This window comes from Temnothorax curvispinosus, unplaced genomic scaffold, assembly GCF_003070985.1.
Source record: "Temnothorax curvispinosus isolate PA1 unplaced genomic scaffold, ASM307098v1 QBEX01005133.1, whole genome shotgun sequence".
Lineage (NCBI taxonomy): Eukaryota > Metazoa > Arthropoda > Insecta > Hymenoptera > Formicidae > Temnothorax > Temnothorax curvispinosus.
In genome coordinates, this window is record NW_020214913.1 from 979,882 (window position 1) to 1,002,542 (window position 22,661).

A 22,661-nucleotide genomic window follows, 5' to 3' on the forward strand; every position below is an offset into this window, starting at 1 on the left:
AAATATATTCGCATCGAAGTATTGGGGATGATTACTGTCATATTTTCAATAAACAAAAAAAAATAAAAAAAATTAACCAATTGTCTCTCTCTAAACTATCGGGGCAATCGCTATCATCGTTGCTCTTAGTATTAATATAGTAGCGAGTGTACTTTTCTCATAATAATTGCAGTAAAATATACATATTATTAAAGTAATCGGACTACGAATTACGGAATCTTCCCCAAAACTGTTTCAGAAAATGATTTGAGGGTCAAGAATTCTAAGTCCACTAAAATTGCAATCATATCTTCTGCAAGTTTTATTTTCATTTGTAGTCCAAATATACATGTTTACATAATAAATTATATATAAAAATGGTATAATTTTGATAAAGGAACATGTATGATAAAGTTTATATACATCGGTTGATTCAGTCAGTATGAGGAGCAATATGTTTACTATACAATTAAGGGAAACTATGTTGACATTAATTGGTTAATTGCAAAATTTCTAAAACAGTTGCGGGAACTAACGCAAGAGTGCATGGCGCCTGATAAAAGAACACTTGGTATCGAAATAATTAGTCTATTAAATTGTAGCATTTACGCACCTACCTAAGTCCACGCCTTGAAATTATAAATATTTAGCCACATATGCACGTGCATTGTGTGGACTATGTTATAATCAAATGTGTTTTTCGTTCCACAAAACATGCATCATTTGTTTAACGATTCTAATTAATAAAAAATTAATTTTATGATACCTAATAAAAAATACTAACAAATAAATGAACGCTCAAATCATAGAATATCAATAAATATACAATTTTACTCACATATCTTAACAATAATAATATATAAAGAAACATATAACTTGATATCAAGAAAATTGAAAATAATCTAAATACATCGTTTATCGTATATAACAGTAGTCATCTTTCCATTTAATATAAAATATCTCCTGTAACTGGGGAATTACCGTCAATTTCAGGACACCTAATTTTTTAGTATTAATTATAAGTATTCATGAAACTCAACGTTGAAGTTCAACAAATCCTTTTCTTTAGAAGGCGTGCACTCTTATGTTTAGGTTTCGCTGTTATTAACTACAAAAACGATTAACTACATAACAAACCTGCCGTCGTACAGTAAGTGGTTTCACATTCGAGTAACACGAAAAAGATTTGAAACACGTATGCAAAGAACGTCGTGTACACAACAGGTGTATAGCCGACCGAAGGCCGACTTACTGTTAACATGACATTAACAAAAAGCGACAGCAGAAGATAAGTCTGACTTCGGTCCGTAAATAGGCAAATAAAAAACAACTAAATCGGGTCTCGGAAAATTGGATTGCGTCTATAATTTCGTTCGTATCTCGGATCGAACTAAGATGAGTAATGATTTTTTTTGCCACTAAGCCCACTTTTGACAATTTGGTGTCGAGCCGAAGGGCGACATTGTTAAGATGGGTATATACTGGGCGAACGAACAACGAAAGTAAAGCAAACGCGAAATCAACTTAAACTTTCTTTGATGTGATCACTTTGCGACCAGAACTGAACGCTAACGAATATTTCAAGTTCGCAATCGCTCGTTCGACGTTCGTTTGTTCGCAACGTATACTTTATCCACCTTAAACTCTGTTCCGGCTCCAAATCGCGTGTTTATCTAAAAGATATCAACGCTACTTGCGTAAGAAACGAGAGTATAACTATGACTATAACTTTCATTAAGTCTAGATTAAAATTAGAAGCGTAGTATGTTGTTTGTTCCGTTTGTTTCTTTTCTCTTCGAATTCTCTCGAGGTCACAGTCATATTTCTACAACAACTTCTCCTCGCTCGCGCCGCCAGTCCGTCTATCTACAGAACTTTGGCTCGCAATACAGGTCATTCGAACGCCGAGTGAACGACGATCGCCGCTGAGAATACGATCTCTCTTGGCGAGTTCGTTCTCGGAAGGGGGGGACTAAATTAAACAAAACAACGTGCGCGTGTCAAACGAGCAATTTATATAGATAATGCAGATTCTGTTCTCGGCACCGCTTCGAGAAAATGCTACCTAAATTACTAAACTGGATATGGCCATATGAAAGAAATACGCGACAATTCACGCGGTTATTTCTGCGCCGTAGAAAACTTCTTAAAGGAAAAGAAGAAAGAAAGATAGAACGAGCTCGCGCGCCTTAACGAGTGATCGCACGACGGATCACGATTGCGCTTCGATCGACGCTCTCTTTCTTTTTCTTTTTTTTGTTTTTGTTTTAATGAAAGGCAGTGGGGGGTGGAGCGACTCGCTCACCTGCAGTATCGGCGGATGCAGGGGCAGGCGCGGGTACCGGGGCAGCGGGAGCAGAACTTCTCACTGCTCTTCTCCTTTCCTCCTCCTCCCGCATTGCAGCCTGCTCCCGTACTTGCCGCCTATGCTCCTCCTCCAGCTTCAGTCTGAAAAAGGAGAACCGCGCCGCGGCGTTAATGAAGAAGTTCGGCATTCCCGACCGTTCGCTCAACGATTCTCCTTCTTTCTATTTCTCTCTCTTTCTTTCTCTCTCTGAATCTTTTTACTTACCGTTCGTGCATCACGGGAGACATGAGGCCCAGAGAGGCGGGCGGCGGAGGAAGCATATCGGGACTGTATCTCAGTCCGTACAGAGGATACGATGGCAGTCCCGGAAACAACTGCGGTCTTATCATTCCACATCGCTCGAAGTACAACTGTTCCTCTAATCTGCGATAAGAACACACGGAATTAGTTAAAACTTTGACTAAAACTTTAGAAAGAAAAACTTTAGAGATTAATAATAGAGGAAAATGTTAAAATCTTCAATTCTCTTTTTCTATTTTGACAATGCTAAACGATTAAACCAATATTATTGCTTACCTATAAGCGTGCGGCAGGTGCGGCGGTGGATAAAGACCGGAATGATAGGCGCCATAGGTCGCGGGGTCCAAGGCGAATGCCGGTGGATGGGCCGGATGGTGCTCGGGCCGATACGGCTGAAAACCGGAACGAGCCAGCAATTCGGTAGCCGCGGCAGTTACGCTGTGTTTGCTGGTTTCAACGGGTCTGGCAGTTGTATACAAGGAGGGCATTTCTTCAGGTCTTCGTTCGTGCGTTGATCTCTCCTAGAAAAATAAATTTAACGGCACTCCTTAATCCATGCGGCAGACACGTATGCTTTCTTCCTTTTTTTTTTGCGGCAATTGAACGATGTAATCGATAACACTCGATAACGCGGTTTCTTTAATACACCTGAATAATTCAAGCGTTTCACACTTAGTCTTCAAAATAACAGATGATGTATAGCGTTTTATCGAAGCTAGAGAGTTAAAAAAAAAATGCGCGAGTACTGTGACTCGTGGGAAAAATGATCTATGAATAGTGCTAGGCACGGTTTTATTCCGAGAGTTAACAATATTTCCAAGACGATTTCCTGGAAGGCGTTAGACGAAGACGCAAATTGCCTGAAATTTTCTTCAGCTTATAGTCTCTTCCGCCACTTAAACGCTACGAGCGGTCTCGCAGTTTATTGCCGGGCGTTGTAACGAAGTCGTGCACCGAACCGGCAATGAATTGCCGCTCGGATGACTTCGTCATGGAAATTGGTAGGAACAATGCGTACCTTCGGACGATCCAAAATAACAAAACAAAAAATTCACTATTGCAGATAAATGTTAAATAACGTTAGGCAGATCGGTCCGACGGGCTTTGCAAGATTTCTGAACTCAGGCGATTCATCCGATTATTTTTAAAATCTCATTTCCGTTTACCCAAGAGGAAGGTCCGCTTCTGCTGACGACGCGATATACAGGAAATTTGAATTTTTCTGTTTACATTGTAAATAAGACGAAGCTAAAAAAAGGGGAAACGTACCACTCAGTTCGGATTACTTAACCCAGATTGTCAGCGGGAGCCAAGGCTCGGAAAAGTCTCACATTTGCAATGCAATAAGCGCGGACGATATACAGTCGCGGTAGGAAAAGGATCTTTGATCTCTACGATTATCGGGGAATTGGAGCTACCTTATTCTCTTTCCGCTAGAGTAACCACTTTTTTCATTTCGTTCCCGAGATTGGCCGTATTTTCGATCTACGCGCCTTTGACACTCAGCAATCTTTCGAAGCCGTTTGATTCGCATGCCTGCGAAATCATTCCTACCGCGCCATTCGGCAGATGTAATTTTATTCCACTTCGACACTTTCGCCTTTGATGACGAGGGCATTAATTTCCGGTAGCAATTACTCTTGAAGAATAGACCGAGATATCACGCGCACGATATTCCGGAATTCACACGCTTTCTCTTAATTACAGACAATCCGCCGCACAAAAATTGGATAAAAATTCATCTATTAAAATCTTTTAATTTCCCAACATATTTTCAGGTCGCTAAGCTTCGAATTGAATTTCTGCCGAGATAATTTCCGCCTTGAGTGAATCGAAAAATATTTTGTCGCGCGTACACAGACTTTCTCCCGTGCGATTTGTAACATACGTGACTCGCAGGAGGTGCTCGCACAACTTCAGAAATTTTCTGCGTATATTGCAATAGTTCTTCTCGGTAATGCGGTGAAATAAATCGCGTCATCAGCAAAAGCAAATTCAAAAAATTCCAAGGAACGCAAATATATGCACCCTCCTTTGGCCCGTGCTCTTCCATATCCATTTACGATATTCTTCGTCAGCCTAACCGTACAAAGAGAAAAGGAAAGGAAAAAAGAAACGCGTCGTTCACGTCGCAAAGGAGAAGAAGGAGCCAAAGACGACCGATGTCAACGATTTTTCTCAGCCGCGCCCGCTATGTACCTAAGCGGCCGCTTATTATTCCGATCATGGGGACCACCGAGTCTGAGGTCGAGGGTACCTTTGTTCGCGTTTCGAGACGGATGCACTTCTGTCCCGAGAGCGAGAGAGGCCGAGAAAGAGGGATAAGGAAGGATAAGGCATATAACGCGGCCGGTGCAATTACTCACCTTAGCAGGGGAAGGACCTCTGACCAAGGGCGGTGGCGCCCGGTTCTTCGGGCTGGCACGGGGTTCCTCTTCCTGAGGTGCCGGGCCCGCCTGCTTGGCCAGGTTCCTCAGGGCGGCGGCGAAGCTCCTGCTATTCTGCTGCCCGCCCGGTCCAGGTCCCGGGGTGTGACCCTGAGGTAGTACGCCGGAACTGGGTCGGTGGGACTTGCCAATCGAGGTTGGCTGAGCTTTGGTGCTGGCGGGCTGTAGACCTGAAAAGAGAGAGCGCAAGAGGTCAATGCCCAGGTCCGTGTGAAATTTACGCTCGCGCATAACTTAACTTCGGGATCTACGAGGTGGTAGATCTTGACCTCGACGGTCGGGGAAACACGTCCGACATGGCGGGGCGCGGATCGTTTTTGACACAAACAAATGTCGCAGCGCGTCTAACGTAATCGCGATCCGCTTGAAATGCAGCGATCCTCCTCTCGTCGGATTTTCGCAACCGACTTGCCGAATCAATCTCCGTTCGTGGCGATTCAAGAGATGCACGTGTTGCTCGGATACATATGTCGCACGCCTAATTATCCCGGACGAGAATTCGATTAACCGTGCCATTTGCCCGACTCTACCTATCGATGTCGCGCGCTCGAGGCTCTCTCACCATAACGCGGTGCTCGCGGTAACAAACTTTCGATAAACGCATACGTTTCGTACGCTCGTCGTGAAAGAGGCGTTATCGGGGCGAAGATTAACGAGCGACCCCGTCGTCTCCACACACGTGCATTCGCTCCCTCTCTATCTTTCTCTCGTGCTCGGTAACGAGCGCGCCTCATAATTCTCCTCGCGGGATCGGAGGTCGCACTCGTGTTGACGTGACCCGCCGGGGAGGTCGGCCGAGCATGATCGACTTCGTGGGAGATTAATTACGAGGCGGTCGGCGAGAGGTAGGCAAGAGAGAGAATAAGTATCAACGAGCGTGTACACGCAAAGCCAGACGCATCGGCCCAAAAATATCTTCTCGATCGATCAACCCGAGACCCCGAATTTACGAACGTCCGCGAATTTCGAAAAGTTTAATAAATCACTTCCTTAAATAGTAGCAACATAATTTTGAACTTTGCATTTTGCTTCTTTTAGTTTCCAGTGATGATCGCGCTCACGAAGAATTAATACAACAGTAAATACAAAATAAAAGCATTTTCTTTCTTTTCAGCAGAGATCATCAGTCGCGATTGCTAAAACTAACGACTATCATTAATAAAGTTCGATCGAACGTCAATGTCAAAAGTCTACGATTTCCTTTCTCGAATTCCTGATTTTACGGCGGATGTGACGAGTGATAAAACGCGATGCGCGTTAGGCCGCCGTATAATGGCGGCAATAATTAAAATTTACGGCGAGGAGTATCGAGCGAGCTGGTAATAAAATATCGTCGGCCGCTACGCGCGTACCGGCGTTCGTTAATTAGACAAACCGACGGCGACAATTAATCGCGGCTGGTAAAGCGAGCTGGATAATCGACAAAGTAGACATAATTTTAATTCCAACATAATTATAGATCGATCGTGTTAACGCTTCGGTAAAATAAGCGTGTAATAATAGATGGTTACGGAATAGTGCTTTTATTGTCGAAGTACGCGCGGCGAGCGAGGAGGCATTAAGCTGCAATTCGAACTTTAACTTGAACCGCAACTTGAGATGCAACACAGAGGAAAACGTATCGAAAGTAAATGCCGAGATACTGCAATAAAAAACAAAAAAAAAAAAAACAAAAAAAAACGATTAAGATCAGATACGATTAAGGTCAGAAAGAGAGAATTAGACAGTATCGCAATAAATGTGATACACCATCCAACGAGCAAACTTATAAAATAGTTTCGCATTATTTAACGTTATTGATTAAAACATTTTTCAATTAATGTATGCACTGCAGAAATGCTACGTGCGACCTATGTCCCTCATTATGTTAAAAAATGCCACGCGCAACTACGCAGTTTAATTAAATAGCGTTATGATATAACATCCTTGACACCAATGTGAAGAAGTTCCCGAATGTATTACATTTTCATGGCATTGTTTTCTAGATTCCTCGCAGACATTGCATTGCGTACATGTACAATGTTGTGGATATATGCATATATATGCATATGTATACGACACTGCGTAAAATTGCAATGCTATGATATCGCATAAAGCATTGATATTTCCACATCCGTTTCACAAGATTAAAATAAGTTCAATAGGGTAATCAAAATCATTTCAAAAATAGCAGCATAACTACTGCCAAGTCACAATTAAAGTTTTAATTCTTCCAAGAAGTTTCAGAATTCTTGACACATTTCAAAAACAATTCTAACGATTAACTGAATTAAAAAATAGGAATCCAAAGATATGGGCTTCATATTTCCGTTAAGAAAATTGGTCATAACTTTTGTACCTCAATAAGAATTAAGAGGTCTAATACTTTTCAACAGAAGTCTTGAGACGCTATGTAAAATTCATAGAAATCTTTAAACTGCCAGAAAGGAAAAATCATGGAAAACTTAAAAATTTTTATCCAAAAATTTCCACTGAAAAATTGGAACTCTCGCTTCAGATTTTATCTCTTCGAGCGTTAAGAATCGTTATTATCTTTCGTGCAATTTAGACGCTTAAGAACTCGAAGAGAACTTTACCAGGCAGATATCGAGGTTTTAATTAAAATGAGAATAAAAAAACCCCTATGCAAAAAGGGCAGAAATTGCGAAACGACGCTAGCGGAGAAGGATCGCGGCCATCTCTCTTCAGGCTCCCTTTTTTTCAAAGTTAGCGACGCACGTCGGCATGCGAACGGTCTTTTGTTTTCGCAAAGAGAACGGCCGAGGACGAGAAAATCGTCCTCTCCTCCCTCGAAAAAAAAGCCTATGGGTAGAACGAAAAAATAAAGAGATAATGCCTGATGGCCCTCGCCTCCCTCTCAAAGGGAGTACTCTACCCCGCCATTGAATTCTTCATCAACGGAATGCAGACGTCTTCGCGCTGCTACGCGCCCTTTTCTCCCTTTCTCTCTCTCTCTCCTTTCTCACCGGGCTACATATTCATTGTTCATCTCTATTCAGCCCATCATCTCCTCCGTATCCCCTTCTTCTGCCATTCCCACCCCCGAAACCAGAATCGGATTCCTTTCCGCCTCGCATTGTTCACCCCCGCTGCGCTCACGTCGCTCGATTTCCACGTTTCGGTTATCCGCTCGGCTCTCCGACGTCGCCCATCTCTCACTTGTCAACATTGCCGTAACAAGGAAAGGGAAAAGTTAATGGCGAACAACTGGTGAGGTAAGTACAACGCATGTCACGCTGCTGGTCGTTAAAGACAAAGGCAAAAAAGAAAGAGTATCCGTCATCGGTTTTTTTTTCGCGATACTGCAGCGAGAGAGTGTCGCGCGTCATCCTCGAAGGGGTTTGTCCGCCTTTTGCGAGAAGCGCTCTCATTTAACACGGCACGGTATATATATGTATCTCTCTCTCTCCCACTTCGTGCTCTCCTTCTCACGGACTCACGGTCGGCGTCCCTTCTTCATCCCTTCACCGCACATCCCACCCCCTGCTCGCATTTGAATAAACCGCGAGATGTCGCGTCTGAACAGAATCCGCGCTCATGCACTTCGTCGCCGAAACTTCCGACCGCAAGTTTCTCCTGTTTCTCACACGACCGAGACCAACTTATCTCCCCCTCCTCTTCCTCTCCCTTCGCTGTCCTGCGCCGACACTCTATCACGCTAATCGTCGTTTTCCCCCTCTTCCTTCTCCTATTCCTCTACGCTTGGATATACATCTCCACGAAGGAGCGATCGTCGTCGATGACAGACGAGAGATATCCTCTCCGCCGAGTCGAGGGACTTCTCGCCCGCTCGTTACCGACGAGGGTGCGAAAACATGCCCGCTGGCGGAGCGGGGAGCGAGAATGGCGAGATGGGGATGGCAGGGCGGAGAGGGGGAAAACGACATTTACTACCGTCCGCTCTGCCACGAGTATCACTGCGGGGTGGGTTGACTCCGTGTGTCGGTGCCACGAGGATTCCGTCGGGCTCGGAAGAGAGAAGAAGGAAGAGGACGAGGAGGCTGCGGTAGGGGGAAAGAGAAAGAGAAAGAGAAAGAGAGAGAGAGACGAGCAGAGCAGAGCGAGGCCACTGGGGGGTGTTAAGCGGCTTACAGTCTGTTACCATGGTAACGCCACACCACTAAGACAGGAAGAGAGCCTGAATCCGGCCCGTTACGGTCCCTGCCAACTCTCTCTCTCAGTACACCCTATCAACGGCGCTCTCTCGTGTCCCCGCGAAAGAGCAAAGGGAGGAGAGCGACGACGAGGGGGCTCCTCGCCCCGTAGAGGGGGGGAGGAACGCGCGTGGATGGGGATGGTGGCGACCGGATTACGCCACTAACTCTGTTTTTACACCGAAGTGTTTTCACCGAGCGCTTCCGATATACAGGGTCGTCGCGTAAATCGCACCTGTCCTCCCAGCCCTCCCACTCCCATCACCGAGTTAAATCTTCTAAGTCGCGAAGGATCTTCTTCTAGCAGAAAGTTGACTCGCCATTCTCCTTCTTAGTTCTCGGAGTGAAACATCCGAGGAGAATCAGGCTTGAGACTAAAAAGGATAAGATAAGCTGCGCTGCGCGACGCGACTAAAAATGAGAATAAGAACGACAGAGAATAAACCGATCATTGATTTCGCGTATATGTATAAATCTAGCATCAACGTGAAAATATTCAGAGCGTATCAACCTGGACCAAGCGAATGAGCGCGAACAAGCACGAACGACTCACCTGAATGAATGCGAGCGGCTTACTCGCGAGTAAGCTGTTCATTCGCGCTCGTTCGCTCGGCTCGTAGCCGGCTTTACGACAGAATATCGCTTCATCTCGCGTGTCGCCCGTGACACCTCGCCGCTCCGGTCACGATGAAGTTATTGCGATTCGCGTTTACCGGGCCATTACGTTCGCCAGGTCTCGGATTATAAAGGGGCGGCTGGGCGTAGCCGGGGGGGCTCGCGCGATAAGACTCGGGCAAGGCTCGAACACGACGTTCGTCGGCAAGTTTGCGAAGTGCTTAAAGACACGAAGTCCTCGGATCGTGCATACAAGTGACGTAATAAGCCGACGACGAAGTCGCGACGTTGCTGCCCTAAGTAATAGACTTGCCGGTTTTCAGTAGAAAATAAAACGCCCCTATTGAAAAGCGGGTCGCTTTCAACGCGCCACGATCATGCTTATGGAAATATCATTCGTATTTTTCGACACGCCAACGCGACAAAATTTGTACAAATGCGCGGCGGACGAAAACGTACAAAATATGTTGAGGTCATCATCACGCTGCGTGGATAAAATGCGTCGCATTATGGTGCGCAGATCAAAGGAAAGTCCTTTACGCGTGCCACATTACCCCGAAAAAGGGAGGGGGGTAACGCCACAATTTAATATTACCGATAAAGTAATTATCATTTTCGTTCGTTCGACAGATATTAATTGACGATGCCGAACGCACAAAGAGATTATTGTCGCATCGCTGAAAAGGTGAGAGCGAAGCAATCATCATTTTATATCGTTTATAGAGTCACGGACCGGTCACGATAATAATAGATTCATTACGAGCACGGAGGCATCGAAGCAAAGAGCAGCACAGGTCGATCTATCATGGAGGATGCAGCATTTATAAACCACGCAACGACGCGAATTAATCGTTCGACAGGCTCGGCAAAATATGTATATTGTCGATAATATACTGGTTTGTGAAACGCAATTAAATATTTTATAATTTTACAATTTGTACAACACTACAAAATATATCTATTATTTATCTCAAAGCGCTCGTCTCATTTTTATCCATTAAAATCCTATGTTAAACTAATTTTTAAATATAAAGTATATTAGATAGTCCATGTAAAGTTTTCCTCTTTTTTAAATTAATATTTCAGAAATAGCAATTTTAGAAATTACATTTGTATATGTTTTTAGACATGAAAAACAGCGCGAGTTTGCTTATCACGTTTAAATATATTGCTGATTATTACAACTTTTAATTAGTAAGCCGTATATTCCGGATTTCCTAGTTATTCCGCGTTTAATTATGTTAAAAACGTAAAATGGAGTCGCGACGGAAAATATCCAGGCTCGGCATTCGCGGATATAAAGCGCGCCGAAGAGACAGACAGACAACAGGTGGATAGCGATTTCTGTAAGGTTGACAAGACCATCGACGCGGATGGCAGGCGCGAAACATAACGGGAGAGACGCCAGGCGAAGTGGAGGGAGAGAGAAGAGGAAAGAGGGGGGAGATACGCCGTAGTCGTCGCCATCTGCGAGGGTAAAATTCCGACCATCCTGCAGGATCTCGTCCCTCTTCTTTCCCTCTCTTTCTCTCTCTCCCCCGTTGGCTCGCGAACGCGAGGGGGCGAACGTTCGATCGATTTTCGCGTCGCGATAAACGGGGTATCGTTCCGACGGCGGGCGCATAAATCCCCGACGAGAGCCGGGGCGCCGCGACGCCGGGCGTCGCGCGAGAGAGCGGGCTTCGTCGCGGAAATGCCGGACCCTGGACCCGCGAGGGAACCGCGCGTGTATGTACCTGATGCCTCGCGCGGCATGAATTATTTAAAGCGCCGTTGTACCTGATGCGACCCGTCGCCACTTATTCATGACCACCCTCGCATTCGATAAATTCCGACCGCTGGCGTAATCGCAATGAGTCTAACGAATTGCAAATTAGTTTTATGGTTCAAACACGCGGTTCAATTCTGCTTCCGCCCGCGAGAATCGGGAAGTCTCCTTCCGCCATTAATACAGCGACCGCCAACTTTTATGCGTTCCATCGCATATAAAATAGAAAAAAAAGAAACCTCGATAATTTCGTAATTTTTTTCGCGCAATTTTATCGCGACGAATGCACGACGTTTGCAACTTCAACTTTGTTGTCCAAAAACCGTGGAGAGAGACGTCAATCTTAGCCAGGGAGATATCTATATGGTGCGTCGTAAAATCCGTAAAGCGTCTTCCCGACATTTTTCCGCCCACCGGTCGGTATTTGGCGAATAATGCGACTATTTCGCGCGGAGCCATCGTAATGCCATTGTAGCCCGATATATCTCGGGTATTCCGTGTAAAATATCCGGATGGCGTACGCTGAGTACTACCGCTACACAGTACCATCATCACGCGCCGCGTTGCGTCTTATGCATGAAACTTTTATGCATAAGACATGACTCAAACCGAGCGAGAGGAGATGTTCCTCGCTGACGTCTAACTCTCCAGGGTACTTCCGGTATGTGCAGTAAAACATTGACGGAGATCGTGCCCGGGGTCGGAATTGCTCACTGAGATTCAGTAGCAAGCGACGCGTGAAAGGGGACGCCCGAGAAGGACCGGAAGGGAAGAAAACGCGAACAGGGGCGCGAGAGAGGAAGAGAGATGTCGTCGTCTGACTTCGGGAGAGCTACGATAAGTACGGAGTTCGTGACTTATGAAATTTTAGCGGTGAAATGTAGATGTACAAAATAATCTGTAATATTGGTATAAAAAAAACGCTAGAGAGAATAAATTATTTTAATTCGTGCTTAAATCTAGGGTTGTCCTACGAAGGAGAAATATCGCTCGTCGAATCGAGACGGAACGCCTGCCTGTTCTCTCACCTCTTCGTCTCTCGGACAATTTGTCTGCCGACCGTGCTCGTCACCTCGGAAACTGCCGAAATAAATTTTCACGGTCCTCGTGCACGCCACCGCGCGCACTTTCCGTACGTTACGGAGAGTGTCGTCCATGAAATCTTAACGCGGGTCGTGGCGGCTGGTCTAGCTTTCAGGGTAAAAATAACGCGATCGATAATAGCCGGATGCGGCGAAATCGCGTGCCGCCGAGGCGAAAGTTAACATTATTTTTAACGGCAAATCATCGGGCAATTTACTCCGCGACGTGCACTCTGTTGGCCGGCGACTATACGATCTTCCTCCCTCTCCCGCTCTACGCCCCAAGGGAATAAAAGTCACTCTTCGTCGTGTATACTTAGTTCCCGTTGGCACACGTATACACGTTATGAAATGTTAATCACGTACGTTCGCTTTTTATTGGCCTGTAAGACGAGGTAATCGCCGAGGGTTGTACACGGGAAAAGCATTGACGAAGAAATCGATAGGCAACATAATACAGTCTTGAGAAATTACGCTAGTCCTGTGGAACGCAATTGAGATAAGGACTGAAAAAAAAGGACGAAAATACTATCCAGGAAAAATGCGCTTAATTTTATCTTGCAGGATATCTAAAGGTAACAAACGCATATAAATTAATTAATAATGAATATAGCTCTAGTTGACCTCTATTAATGTAGAGGTAGAAGAAGAATGTTCAATTAAAATTCTTCAAGAGTTTCGAAGAAAATTAAGAGGAGTAGCGATAGGCTTGGCGCAACCTTATACCAATCATAATTATAAGGCGAAATTAAGATAAGTTTCAGGAGAAATTTGACACGAAGGGCGGCGGCAACGGCGATCTTTTCCAAGGAGCACATCTGCGCGGTGAACACAGGGTGGTTGGAAAACATGGCGGCGTGTAAGGGTGAAGAGCAAGAAGGCCTCCTCTGTGGCCGGGGAGTGTCGCGAGCGCGAGCAGCCCCTCGATATTAAAGCGTTGAAAAAAGAGTCGAGGGAAAGAGCTGCCTCTGCCGGGCAAAGTTTTCCCTTTAACCACCCCTGTCGTCGAGCGTCGCGATACGATACGATGCGCGTCGACCGACGAGACGCCGGGGTTGTCGTTGACGATATTAAATTTCCGGCGACGATGCTACCAGTTTACAGACAGAACCGGAAGGTTATCGACCCTACGCAGCGCGTACACACCCGATATCGGTTCGCAAAAAAATGTTACCGATGTCCGTCACGATTTTTGCCTTTGGAAGAACGCGCAGTGTCGCAATGTTGTAAATTAATAATGTTATAGACTAATAAAATTTTAATTTAAATTAAGAAAGCAATCCGGCGTTATGTTATGTAAGACTTATTTATTAAAGAAAGATTCCTCTCTAGTTCCTTTTTTTTAGACAAAAAAAATTCTTTTTCAGAAATAAATGATTCAGACGTGCAATCATAATTTAATAATTTGTAACACATGAAAATTCTTAATCTCACGTGCATACATAAAAAAAATTGTTGAAATAAAGGCTAAAAAACCGCGATTATGTCGTAAAATTTTAAGAAACTGAGAAATAATAATCCAATTATGGAGATGTAGTAAAAATAAATCCACTGATTCTTGTTTTATTCATCTAGGAATAAAAACATCCGGTCAGTTACACACGTGGGCGACAACTGGCCGACACTTTCGTTAGGAAGAAGCGGGACATCGGGCACAAGTTGCCGCAAAAGGGCAGGCGAAATCCCCGATAATTCGATGAGGCTCCAGGTCGAGTGTCTCACGTGATTCCGTAACTCGGCGGTTGTCGTGTCGACGTTCGATAACCAGTCGAGAACACCCTTGGGGGAGAGAATCGCGGATGTAGGAGAGGGGCGCCCTGGTCGATGCTTGCAGTTCTCCCTCTCGCGTGCCCTCGGGTAGACGAGCGCGGATGGCAGGGAGAAAAAAAAAGAAGAGAGAATTTGTTTCGTTCTTGGCATATTCCCCGAAGAACGCGAACGTTATAAAACATGTAGAAATTAAGTGAAGTAATACCCCTAGCAAAAACAAAAAAGAAACAAAGGTCGTGTATAAAACTAATATGTGTGAGCAAGTAAAATAAATTTAACAATATCACAAATATTTGATAGCAAATAGCAATTCTTGCTATCTACGACAGGTGAATTATACAAAATCAAATTATAAAATAATAAAATTATTAAAGATTTGCAATAAATAATAATAAAAACAAAAAGCAAAAAAATACAAAAATTTGTTCACTAGAGTGAAACGGTATGGAAGGTGAAGGACCAGCAGAGGTAGAGAACGATGTAACAGCCGTGGCCGCCCTTCGTGTCAGATCGTGTGGTTGACCTTTTCCTATTTAATCTCCTGACTCCTCGCATAACCCTCTATCCCTCTCTCCGCCGGTCTCTCTCTCTTTCTCTCGTGTACGAAGAACCCTCGGTCGCACGGAAGTCGGGGTCTCGCGTGAAAAATCGATGCCGGAAGAACCGGGGCGGCGGATTAGCCGAAGGGGAGAAGGACCGGCTCGGCAAGAGGGCAGTGTCTAACAGAAAACGACGAAAGAGGGCCGGGAAGACAAATTGCGGTTCGCGAGGAAAGCGGATTATATGTGCCGGCGATTTGTATTCGCGGACCGTTTCCAATCGATTTGCGGCCGAACGAGATACAGACGGGAGAAGACTGGAGGGCGATCCTTTTTAGCGAGGCTGTGATTGTACGCCGCGTCTTCATCCGCACCTTCTTAACCCGCGACTGTTAATCACGCGACGATTAAGCCGCGATTTAAAATTCCGCCGAAGCGAATAGCAGATAGCGATAGGATTCCGATTGCATTCATCTCGAGACGAATTAATTTGTCCAAGTTCTTTAAAGTTCAATACTGCGGATCATACTCGTAAATCTTTGGTTCATTATTTTTAAACGCACGCCCGCGCCGTACGATATCGAGTTATGACTTTTCCCATCAGCTCTTCCTTTGCCCTTTTGCCTTGATGACAACGCAAAACCTTTCTCTCGCTTGCAACTTGCAATCCGCTCTCGTTTCTCGATGACGCTTTGTACGCTCGCGGTAACAATCGACTATCAGAGTCGAGCAGTCCACCTACACTCGTTCTCACCCGTATTTTTCGTTGCGTAACGAGCGTGTGCGAACTACAGCCTTGACAAAGGCCATCGTCGATCGCGGTTGGACGAACATCTGTCCTATGTGCGGCACGAATGGCAGTCGATTCATCGGTTCGGATAGTATCAAGGTCGGAAAGCATCTCGGCGTTAAATTGCTCGCGCCACACAACACGGCGCTCCCCGTTATCGTGCGCCGCATCAATTAACGTCAGGAACACAATGCCGCGGCAAACGATAGAAAGCTTCGACTGATTAGCGTTAAACCTCTAATGCGCATTGAAAGGCGCAACGATTACTACGTCAAATATTTACCTGACATTTTATATACGCGAGAGATATACGATAATTGAAACGCGCGGTGAAACAATTATTATTCGATATTACCACTTCTGTTGCAAATTGAACGATCAACAGCGAGCAACGGATATATTAGCGCACACATGTATGTTTATAAAACACCTTCGTGGGTTTCTAACGTTTCTTGTTTCGCGTTTGGTATCGCACAGCTGATAAATCCTACTTTCGGGAAACTTCTCGGAAAGTTTCCTCGGTGTTATCACGAAAAGTTCGTTCTTCAACGCTCGCGAAACGCACGAAACGCTGCAAACGTGAAATTTTTGCACGAATAACCACCAGGCAAGGGCGGCGGCGGTGGCGGTGGCTGAAATGCGCCGAAACTCCGAGGCCGCCCTTACGAGTCCCTTGACATTTTGCCAAGCACCCCCATTGAATCACCATATAAACGACTCCAGGGCCCGCCAGGCTCCAACCCCTGATCCGCCCTAACCCCAAATATACGTTTCATTTTAGTCCCGTAATCATGGGCGTAGAATTTCACCACGTTTTGTACGTCTTCCCCGAGAACGAGCGATTCAAATCTCGCCACCGAAAACTCGCATTATAATTATATGAACCCCCGCGTGCTGGCGCACATGTAATGAGCCGTCATGCTCCGTCAATTGATGGGTTCGAAGAAACAGCGGCATAGGTCTATAATTTTTACGTTCAAATACAATACTTCATATTCCAAATGCGCTCTCTTTACAAATTATAGACTGCCGTATATATTCTCGCTTTGAACCCTTCAATTGACGTCCCTACTACGTAAGCGTCGGTTTTTTATAAACATGTAATTATATATATATATATATATATATATATATATATATATATATATAATTTATCACACAATGTATCTTATGTATTTCATGTGAAATTCTCTTCGTGGAATTAAATATTTCGTCTCCATATGCTTATCCTCGTTTGGTGATAAGAAATCTTTTGAAATTATCGGAAAAAAATTCGAGAACGTGGGTAGAAGCGGGATGTCGACGCCAATGCGATACGATCTCTTTGCTACCCCCGTTGCTCCCGGGAGTGTCTGTGGGATTTCGCGTCGACGCCGTTCGTTCGTTCGTTCGTTCGTAAGGTGCTTTGGAATTTCCATATTAATTCGTTAGATCGTGAAACGTGACGCGAATCCGCGATTTAATAACGTTTTGCTCGCTGGCACCGGTGGGATCGCGACGACCCCCATAGTCGCCCCCTCTCTCCCCCGCGATCGCTACAACAAGGAGGGAGCGAAAAGAGCGGATGGAAAAAGGAGCGAATAAAGGGCTATTTAGACGAAACTACTTCCAAGCGTTATCGTATAGAATCCTGTTTGCGCTATTTAATTCTTGACATAATATATACATATTTTTTTTTAATGGACAAAAGTCTATTTTTTCCGAGGATATGTTTCAATAATTTATAAGAAAGAATTTTATGAAAAAAAAAATAACCAAAGGTCTTTTGAAAATTAGTTTCTTCATGAAATATTTGGCTGTAACATTTATGAATTAGCTAAAGCCTCAAAAAGATTTTCGCTAATTAGTATGATTGCTGGCAGGATAATCGCCGGAATTACCGGTCAAACGCGGCTTCGTGTCGCTCACTGAAGTGAGCCCCACCACCCACGGCAACAACCACCGGCAGTACCGCACCCTGCCCGCCGCTCGTTGCCAAATAAATTCCCTGGGGTAAATAGTAAAATGAAATCTGCACCGCCACTCGGTCGCCGTGAAAACACGGTCCCTCATTAATTCCGACCGCCGCTATAAAACCCCGGAACAGCAGAACACACCGAGCGAGCCATCCCTCCCCCTGCGGTCTCTCTCACCCCTTCCCCCTACAGTGACTACACCCCCTCTCGTCGCCACCGCTGATTCCACCCTTCTCCCTTACCCGCCGCCCTACGTGTTTCGGTACGAGCCGTGTGCTAAACTTTCCCCGTACCTCACTTCCGCCACCCGCCCTTTGTCCCGTCACAGAGAAAGAGAGAAAGAGAGAGAGAATCAACCCTCCCCTCTCGCCACTCTGTACATGAACCGCGCACACACCACCCTCCGGCCGCGTATAAAAGCCGCGTATTCAATTACCCAGCATCGACCGGTCGAATAACGAATGCGCACGCCATGGAAAATATTCCCCGTCGTCTGCCTTTGCACGCGCTTACAACACGAACCGCGTATGTAAACGTGAACGTGAATGTGAACGTGAACGTGCGCGCGAATACACACCGGGCATTTAACCCTTTAATACATAGCGGTCGGAGTTAAAGATACGAATACTTCGGGAAGGGATACTACAATATGCGATCAATTCGTTTTCGTCCGATACCAAGTATTTTAGGCATTCGTACATTATTTTCGACGGTAATAAAGTATGGATACTCCGCTTTCTATTTTTAGTATCAATGCTTCGAATATATCGATCCTTCAATATCAAGTATCCCTTTCCTTCCGAGCTTTTTCTATCGAAATGCTTATTCTTGTACTTGACTCCTTTATCCTTCACAAACTCGTTTATGTAAGGAAACTATCGCGAAAATAAAAATGAGTTATCTTGAAAGTTGTTGATTTTTACGAATTAACAGCAACATTCGCTTCGTATTTGCTTTCTTACTTTTTTTACGATCGGCCATACGGAACTCTCCAGTCGGCCCGCGGCTCAATGGCGCGGAGGAAATAAGCTCCGGATTAGGGGACGATTTGCGTCGGGGCGCGCTAATTGCCGACGCCCGGCAACGGCAATGGTTCTCGAGCACAGCTTCTATCGACTCCGTCTCGCGTCCCCTTCTCTCTTCTCTCCCCCCTCCCCTGCAACGTGCCACCCTTCTACCAGGAGGCCTCACGTGTTTCCACGCTCGTGACTCGGGGGAGAGTAATTCACGTGCGTGTGCGCGCACCCCTGGTCGGCAGCACCGAGCGTGTACAACGGGGGTGAGAAAATCGCTAAAAGGGTTGGTCCCTACGCTCGTTGTATACGCGGCGTCCCGAGGGATCGAGCCGTGTACCTGTTGGAGCTCTCGACGTACTGGTGCTGCTGAGATATCTGACGTTCCCTCCTCGAGACACGTCCCCGCGGATCAAACATGCACACTCAACGTCGCGAAATGCAAAAAAGATCGGCTACAGAATGTTAGTCCTCGATTATAGATAAAACAGCGTGATCTAAGTTTTATGCAAATGACGCGTTCTTTAATTAATATAATTTAAAGGCAAAATTTTGCCTGGAGGAACAGCACGATCAATCATAAAGATTGAATTCATCGCTTCTGATTTCTAATCGAGCAGCTCCATAAGCAGCAGAGAGACGTCGAGAAGAGAGACGTGAAATTCTTGATATCGCGAGGTTCGTTCACGACATTACGCGAGCCGCACTCGTCGGTTACGGGATTACAAGAAAGGAAATACAACGCTCGAGAGCATTAACAGGGCGATAAAAGTTTATGCACGGCGTGCTTTATCGGCCTCGTAATTAACGCCGCCAAGTCGGGAAGGCGGCGCGGAAGCTCGGGGGCACTCTTTCATCCTTGAACACGATAATAACACGCCACGAAAATAATTGCAGATCGCCTAACGACGCCGTGATTGCTGCAATCGGCCGAGGCGCGCGCGCGCGCTCGCAAAACAATGTATACCCACGCGGTGCCTAATAGCTCGCAATCTTCTACCCGCCTCGCGTTATCCGCTAAATTCACCGTCGCGGCTCTGCCTTTACGAGAAGTTTATCGGCGAGAAAAACCGTCATGCTGACAAATTGCGGCTCGCTGAAGCGTAACCTTCTTGAAAGAAAGTCGCGCCTTGATCACGCTGGAAATTTGCCGTAAAGGACGTAATATAATTTCGCGTGAAAATTATTCAGGGCGCTAATTATCGCACGAGCTGTGGACTCACGTTCAACGTTTAGAAAGCTTCAACATTTTCCTAGATGCAATCCAATTTCGGAAATTCGTAATATGTATAGATTGGAAAAGAAATCACACAGATCGCGAGGGGGTTCAGCTTTTACCACGTTCTTTTACATTTGTTTGATTGTGAGTGCAACCGGTCGCCGGTTAACCGAGCGCGAAAGGGACCAGCGAAAAGCAAAACAACACGCCGCCGATACTGCGGCGACAATGACGACAGTAATAATGCCATTGCTCAACCGGTAATGATAATGATAGAAATTAGCATTAATTTGCACAAAGTAGCAACCGATAGCCTCTTAATGGCAACCTCAAATAAATAAATTTTCCGTTACCAGTAGTATTAAGATAAGATATGCCACAAATGTCTGGAAAATTCTTCTTTATCTTTATGTAAATTTCTAGTTGGTACAAGTTAATATTCTGGTATTACGACGACGTTGTACTACAAACGTCACATAATAATAAAGAAAAAATCCAAAGTCTTGAAGTAACTAGTTATTAAATATCGAAAGAGAGTTGAATCAATCAATAAATTTCCCGTCAGAACTCATCAAAATTCGTCGCCGGTTTCCTCGTCTCTTCGTACAGTCGATCTATCGAGTTTCAAGACGCGCCGGATACCCGTGCAATTTACATCGGGATCGGGCCGCGTCGTCGTCTTCGATAACATTGTCCTCCGCCGGAGACGTCGCATTTCCACGTGGAACGTCGACGTCGACGACGATGACGACGACGGCGACGTCGAAGGGGCGGGCCGACATCAAAGGCGCGCTATATAAATCAATTACCGACGACAAAGCGTCCGCGACCGTGGCGGCGGAGCGGCGGCGACGTCCGCGCAAACTCGATTACCTCGAATGTCGATGCCTCCGTCTACTACGGCTGGCGAGAGAACGAGAGAGAGCGAGAGAGAGAACTGGGCGCAGAATGAATGGTAGCGGAGAAAGCAACGTGTGCGTCACATAATCCAGTTATGACCAGCGCGAAATCTCTCGCAGCGAAAGAGCAGCTTAACTCGGCTGTGGCTGTCAACCCGACTTTAACCCTATAAATATACAGTGACCGGATTCCCAATATTTTCTCGTTTCGTCGAAAGTGCCTCATGACATTGTGAATTTTTCAGTGTATTCGAGATTGACTCTTTCCCGCACATTTTCGATGCGTCCGAGACGTTTTCCGCTTTGTCTTCGTGCCCGCGGTTCTTATACATTTCGAATAAAAAATTTAGTTTACTTTTAATTTCACTGGTAATACCGCAGAATAAATTTTACTCGAAAGATTTTCATTATTTTGTCGTGGAAAAAAAATTGCGTTAGTGTAAGGCAACGTTCTCGGTCTGAAAGTAATCGAGAACGCTCAGCTCGACTCGTTTAAAATTTCAAAGGTCCGCGTGGGTAGACAAGGTTTTCATTATGAAAGCTCATTCGCGCCAGAATTAATGGCAGGATCTCGGTAAATATTTTGGTGCGCATCGCGCGCTGCTGGCGAATATTCGGAAACGAATATTAAACTAAAACCCTAAATACATTAGCGAAATTTCAGAAGTAAATGACGTCAAAGAGAACATGAGACTACTGTTAAAATCAGAGCGGAAATCGTTCCAATTAATGTATTCTGCTAAAATTAGTTATGAAAGTATTTTGTAATTAAATATTATCCAGCCAGATATTCGTTGGTGAACGCTTATTTCTACGAATTGATAATCCGTCAGTCGGCATTGCGATTATTTTTTTTTTGCACACGATTCGCACGTCGACGGCGGAGAATTTTTCGTTTGAGAATTCTGTGGTTTCATTGATCGCGGGTTAAGTGCCCGGATGACACCACTTAACCCCGGGCGTAATACGCGTAGAATCGCGTCACGCAACTGCGCCCGCCGAACGGCATTTGCCCTCTTACTTTGTGTCGTTTCTCGAAATCGTATATCGCGAATTCGACACATGCTCGGAAACGCAGCTTACGTAAATGATTCTTGCGCAAAACTTTTATACGTTTACGTCGGTCTTACTCCGAGGTTCGTTATAACGTAATATAAAAGCAATGGAAAAAATGGAAAAAATGAAGTCTAGCCGCATGTAAATTGAATTATGATAGCTCAATAAGTCTAACTCTTTAACCTTTTCTAGATGAAAAAGTTGTTGATCGTTCGAACGTACCTATAATTTTTCCTCAACAACTTAACTCAATTGCAACTACATAATTACATACCTATATGTTAATTATATTAATGACATTTTTTTTAGCTTCAACTATTCTATTATAATACATGACACGCAAACACACTCATACGAAGCATATTATGTAAATTATGTTATATTATATAAAATGTAAATAGGTCGTTTTCTTATGTAATGACAAACTGATACCTAATATCTATATTCCGAACGCGTTGATCGAGAGTTCTATGCAGAAGGTAAACCGTAACGCGTACACCAGTAATGTGTAACGAGTAATAAGTGTCGTGCTATACGACGATAACGGTCTCACCTCCTCCGAAGTGCGTGGCTGACAGACGCGTTAACTCACGCGATCACGAGATGGGAACACGCGTGTTAAGACAGATGTGTACGCGAGTTATATTCGGACCTGGTCCGACTACGTGGCGCGTGCACCGTCGCGTTTGTTTTAGCGTAGAACCAACACTGGCACTTCCGGCTGAAGCTATTGAGCGATATTCTTCAGATCGGGAGTTTTTAACCCG

At 45.0% G+C, this 22,661-nt stretch overlaps 1 protein-coding gene across 2 annotated transcripts in view; it reads right to left on the reverse strand.

The window, feature by feature from the left end:
* The window catches only part of LOC112454592, an 86,459-nt gene that overhangs the window by 6,052 nt on the left and 57,746 nt on the right, over positions 1–22,661 (reverse strand). For both annotated transcript variants that reach the window (XM_025016084.1, XM_025016085.1), the window contains 4 exons: positions 4,954–5,204; positions 2,864–3,108; positions 2,552–2,710; positions 2,285–2,427 (listed from right to left, as the gene is read on the reverse strand). In XM_025016084.1, the coding sequence (XP_024871852.1) occupies positions 2,285–2,427; positions 2,552–2,710; positions 2,864–3,108; positions 4,954–5,204 (798 nt within the window). The remainder of the gene's footprint in view (positions 1–2,284; positions 2,428–2,551; positions 2,711–2,863; positions 3,109–4,953; positions 5,205–22,661) is intronic.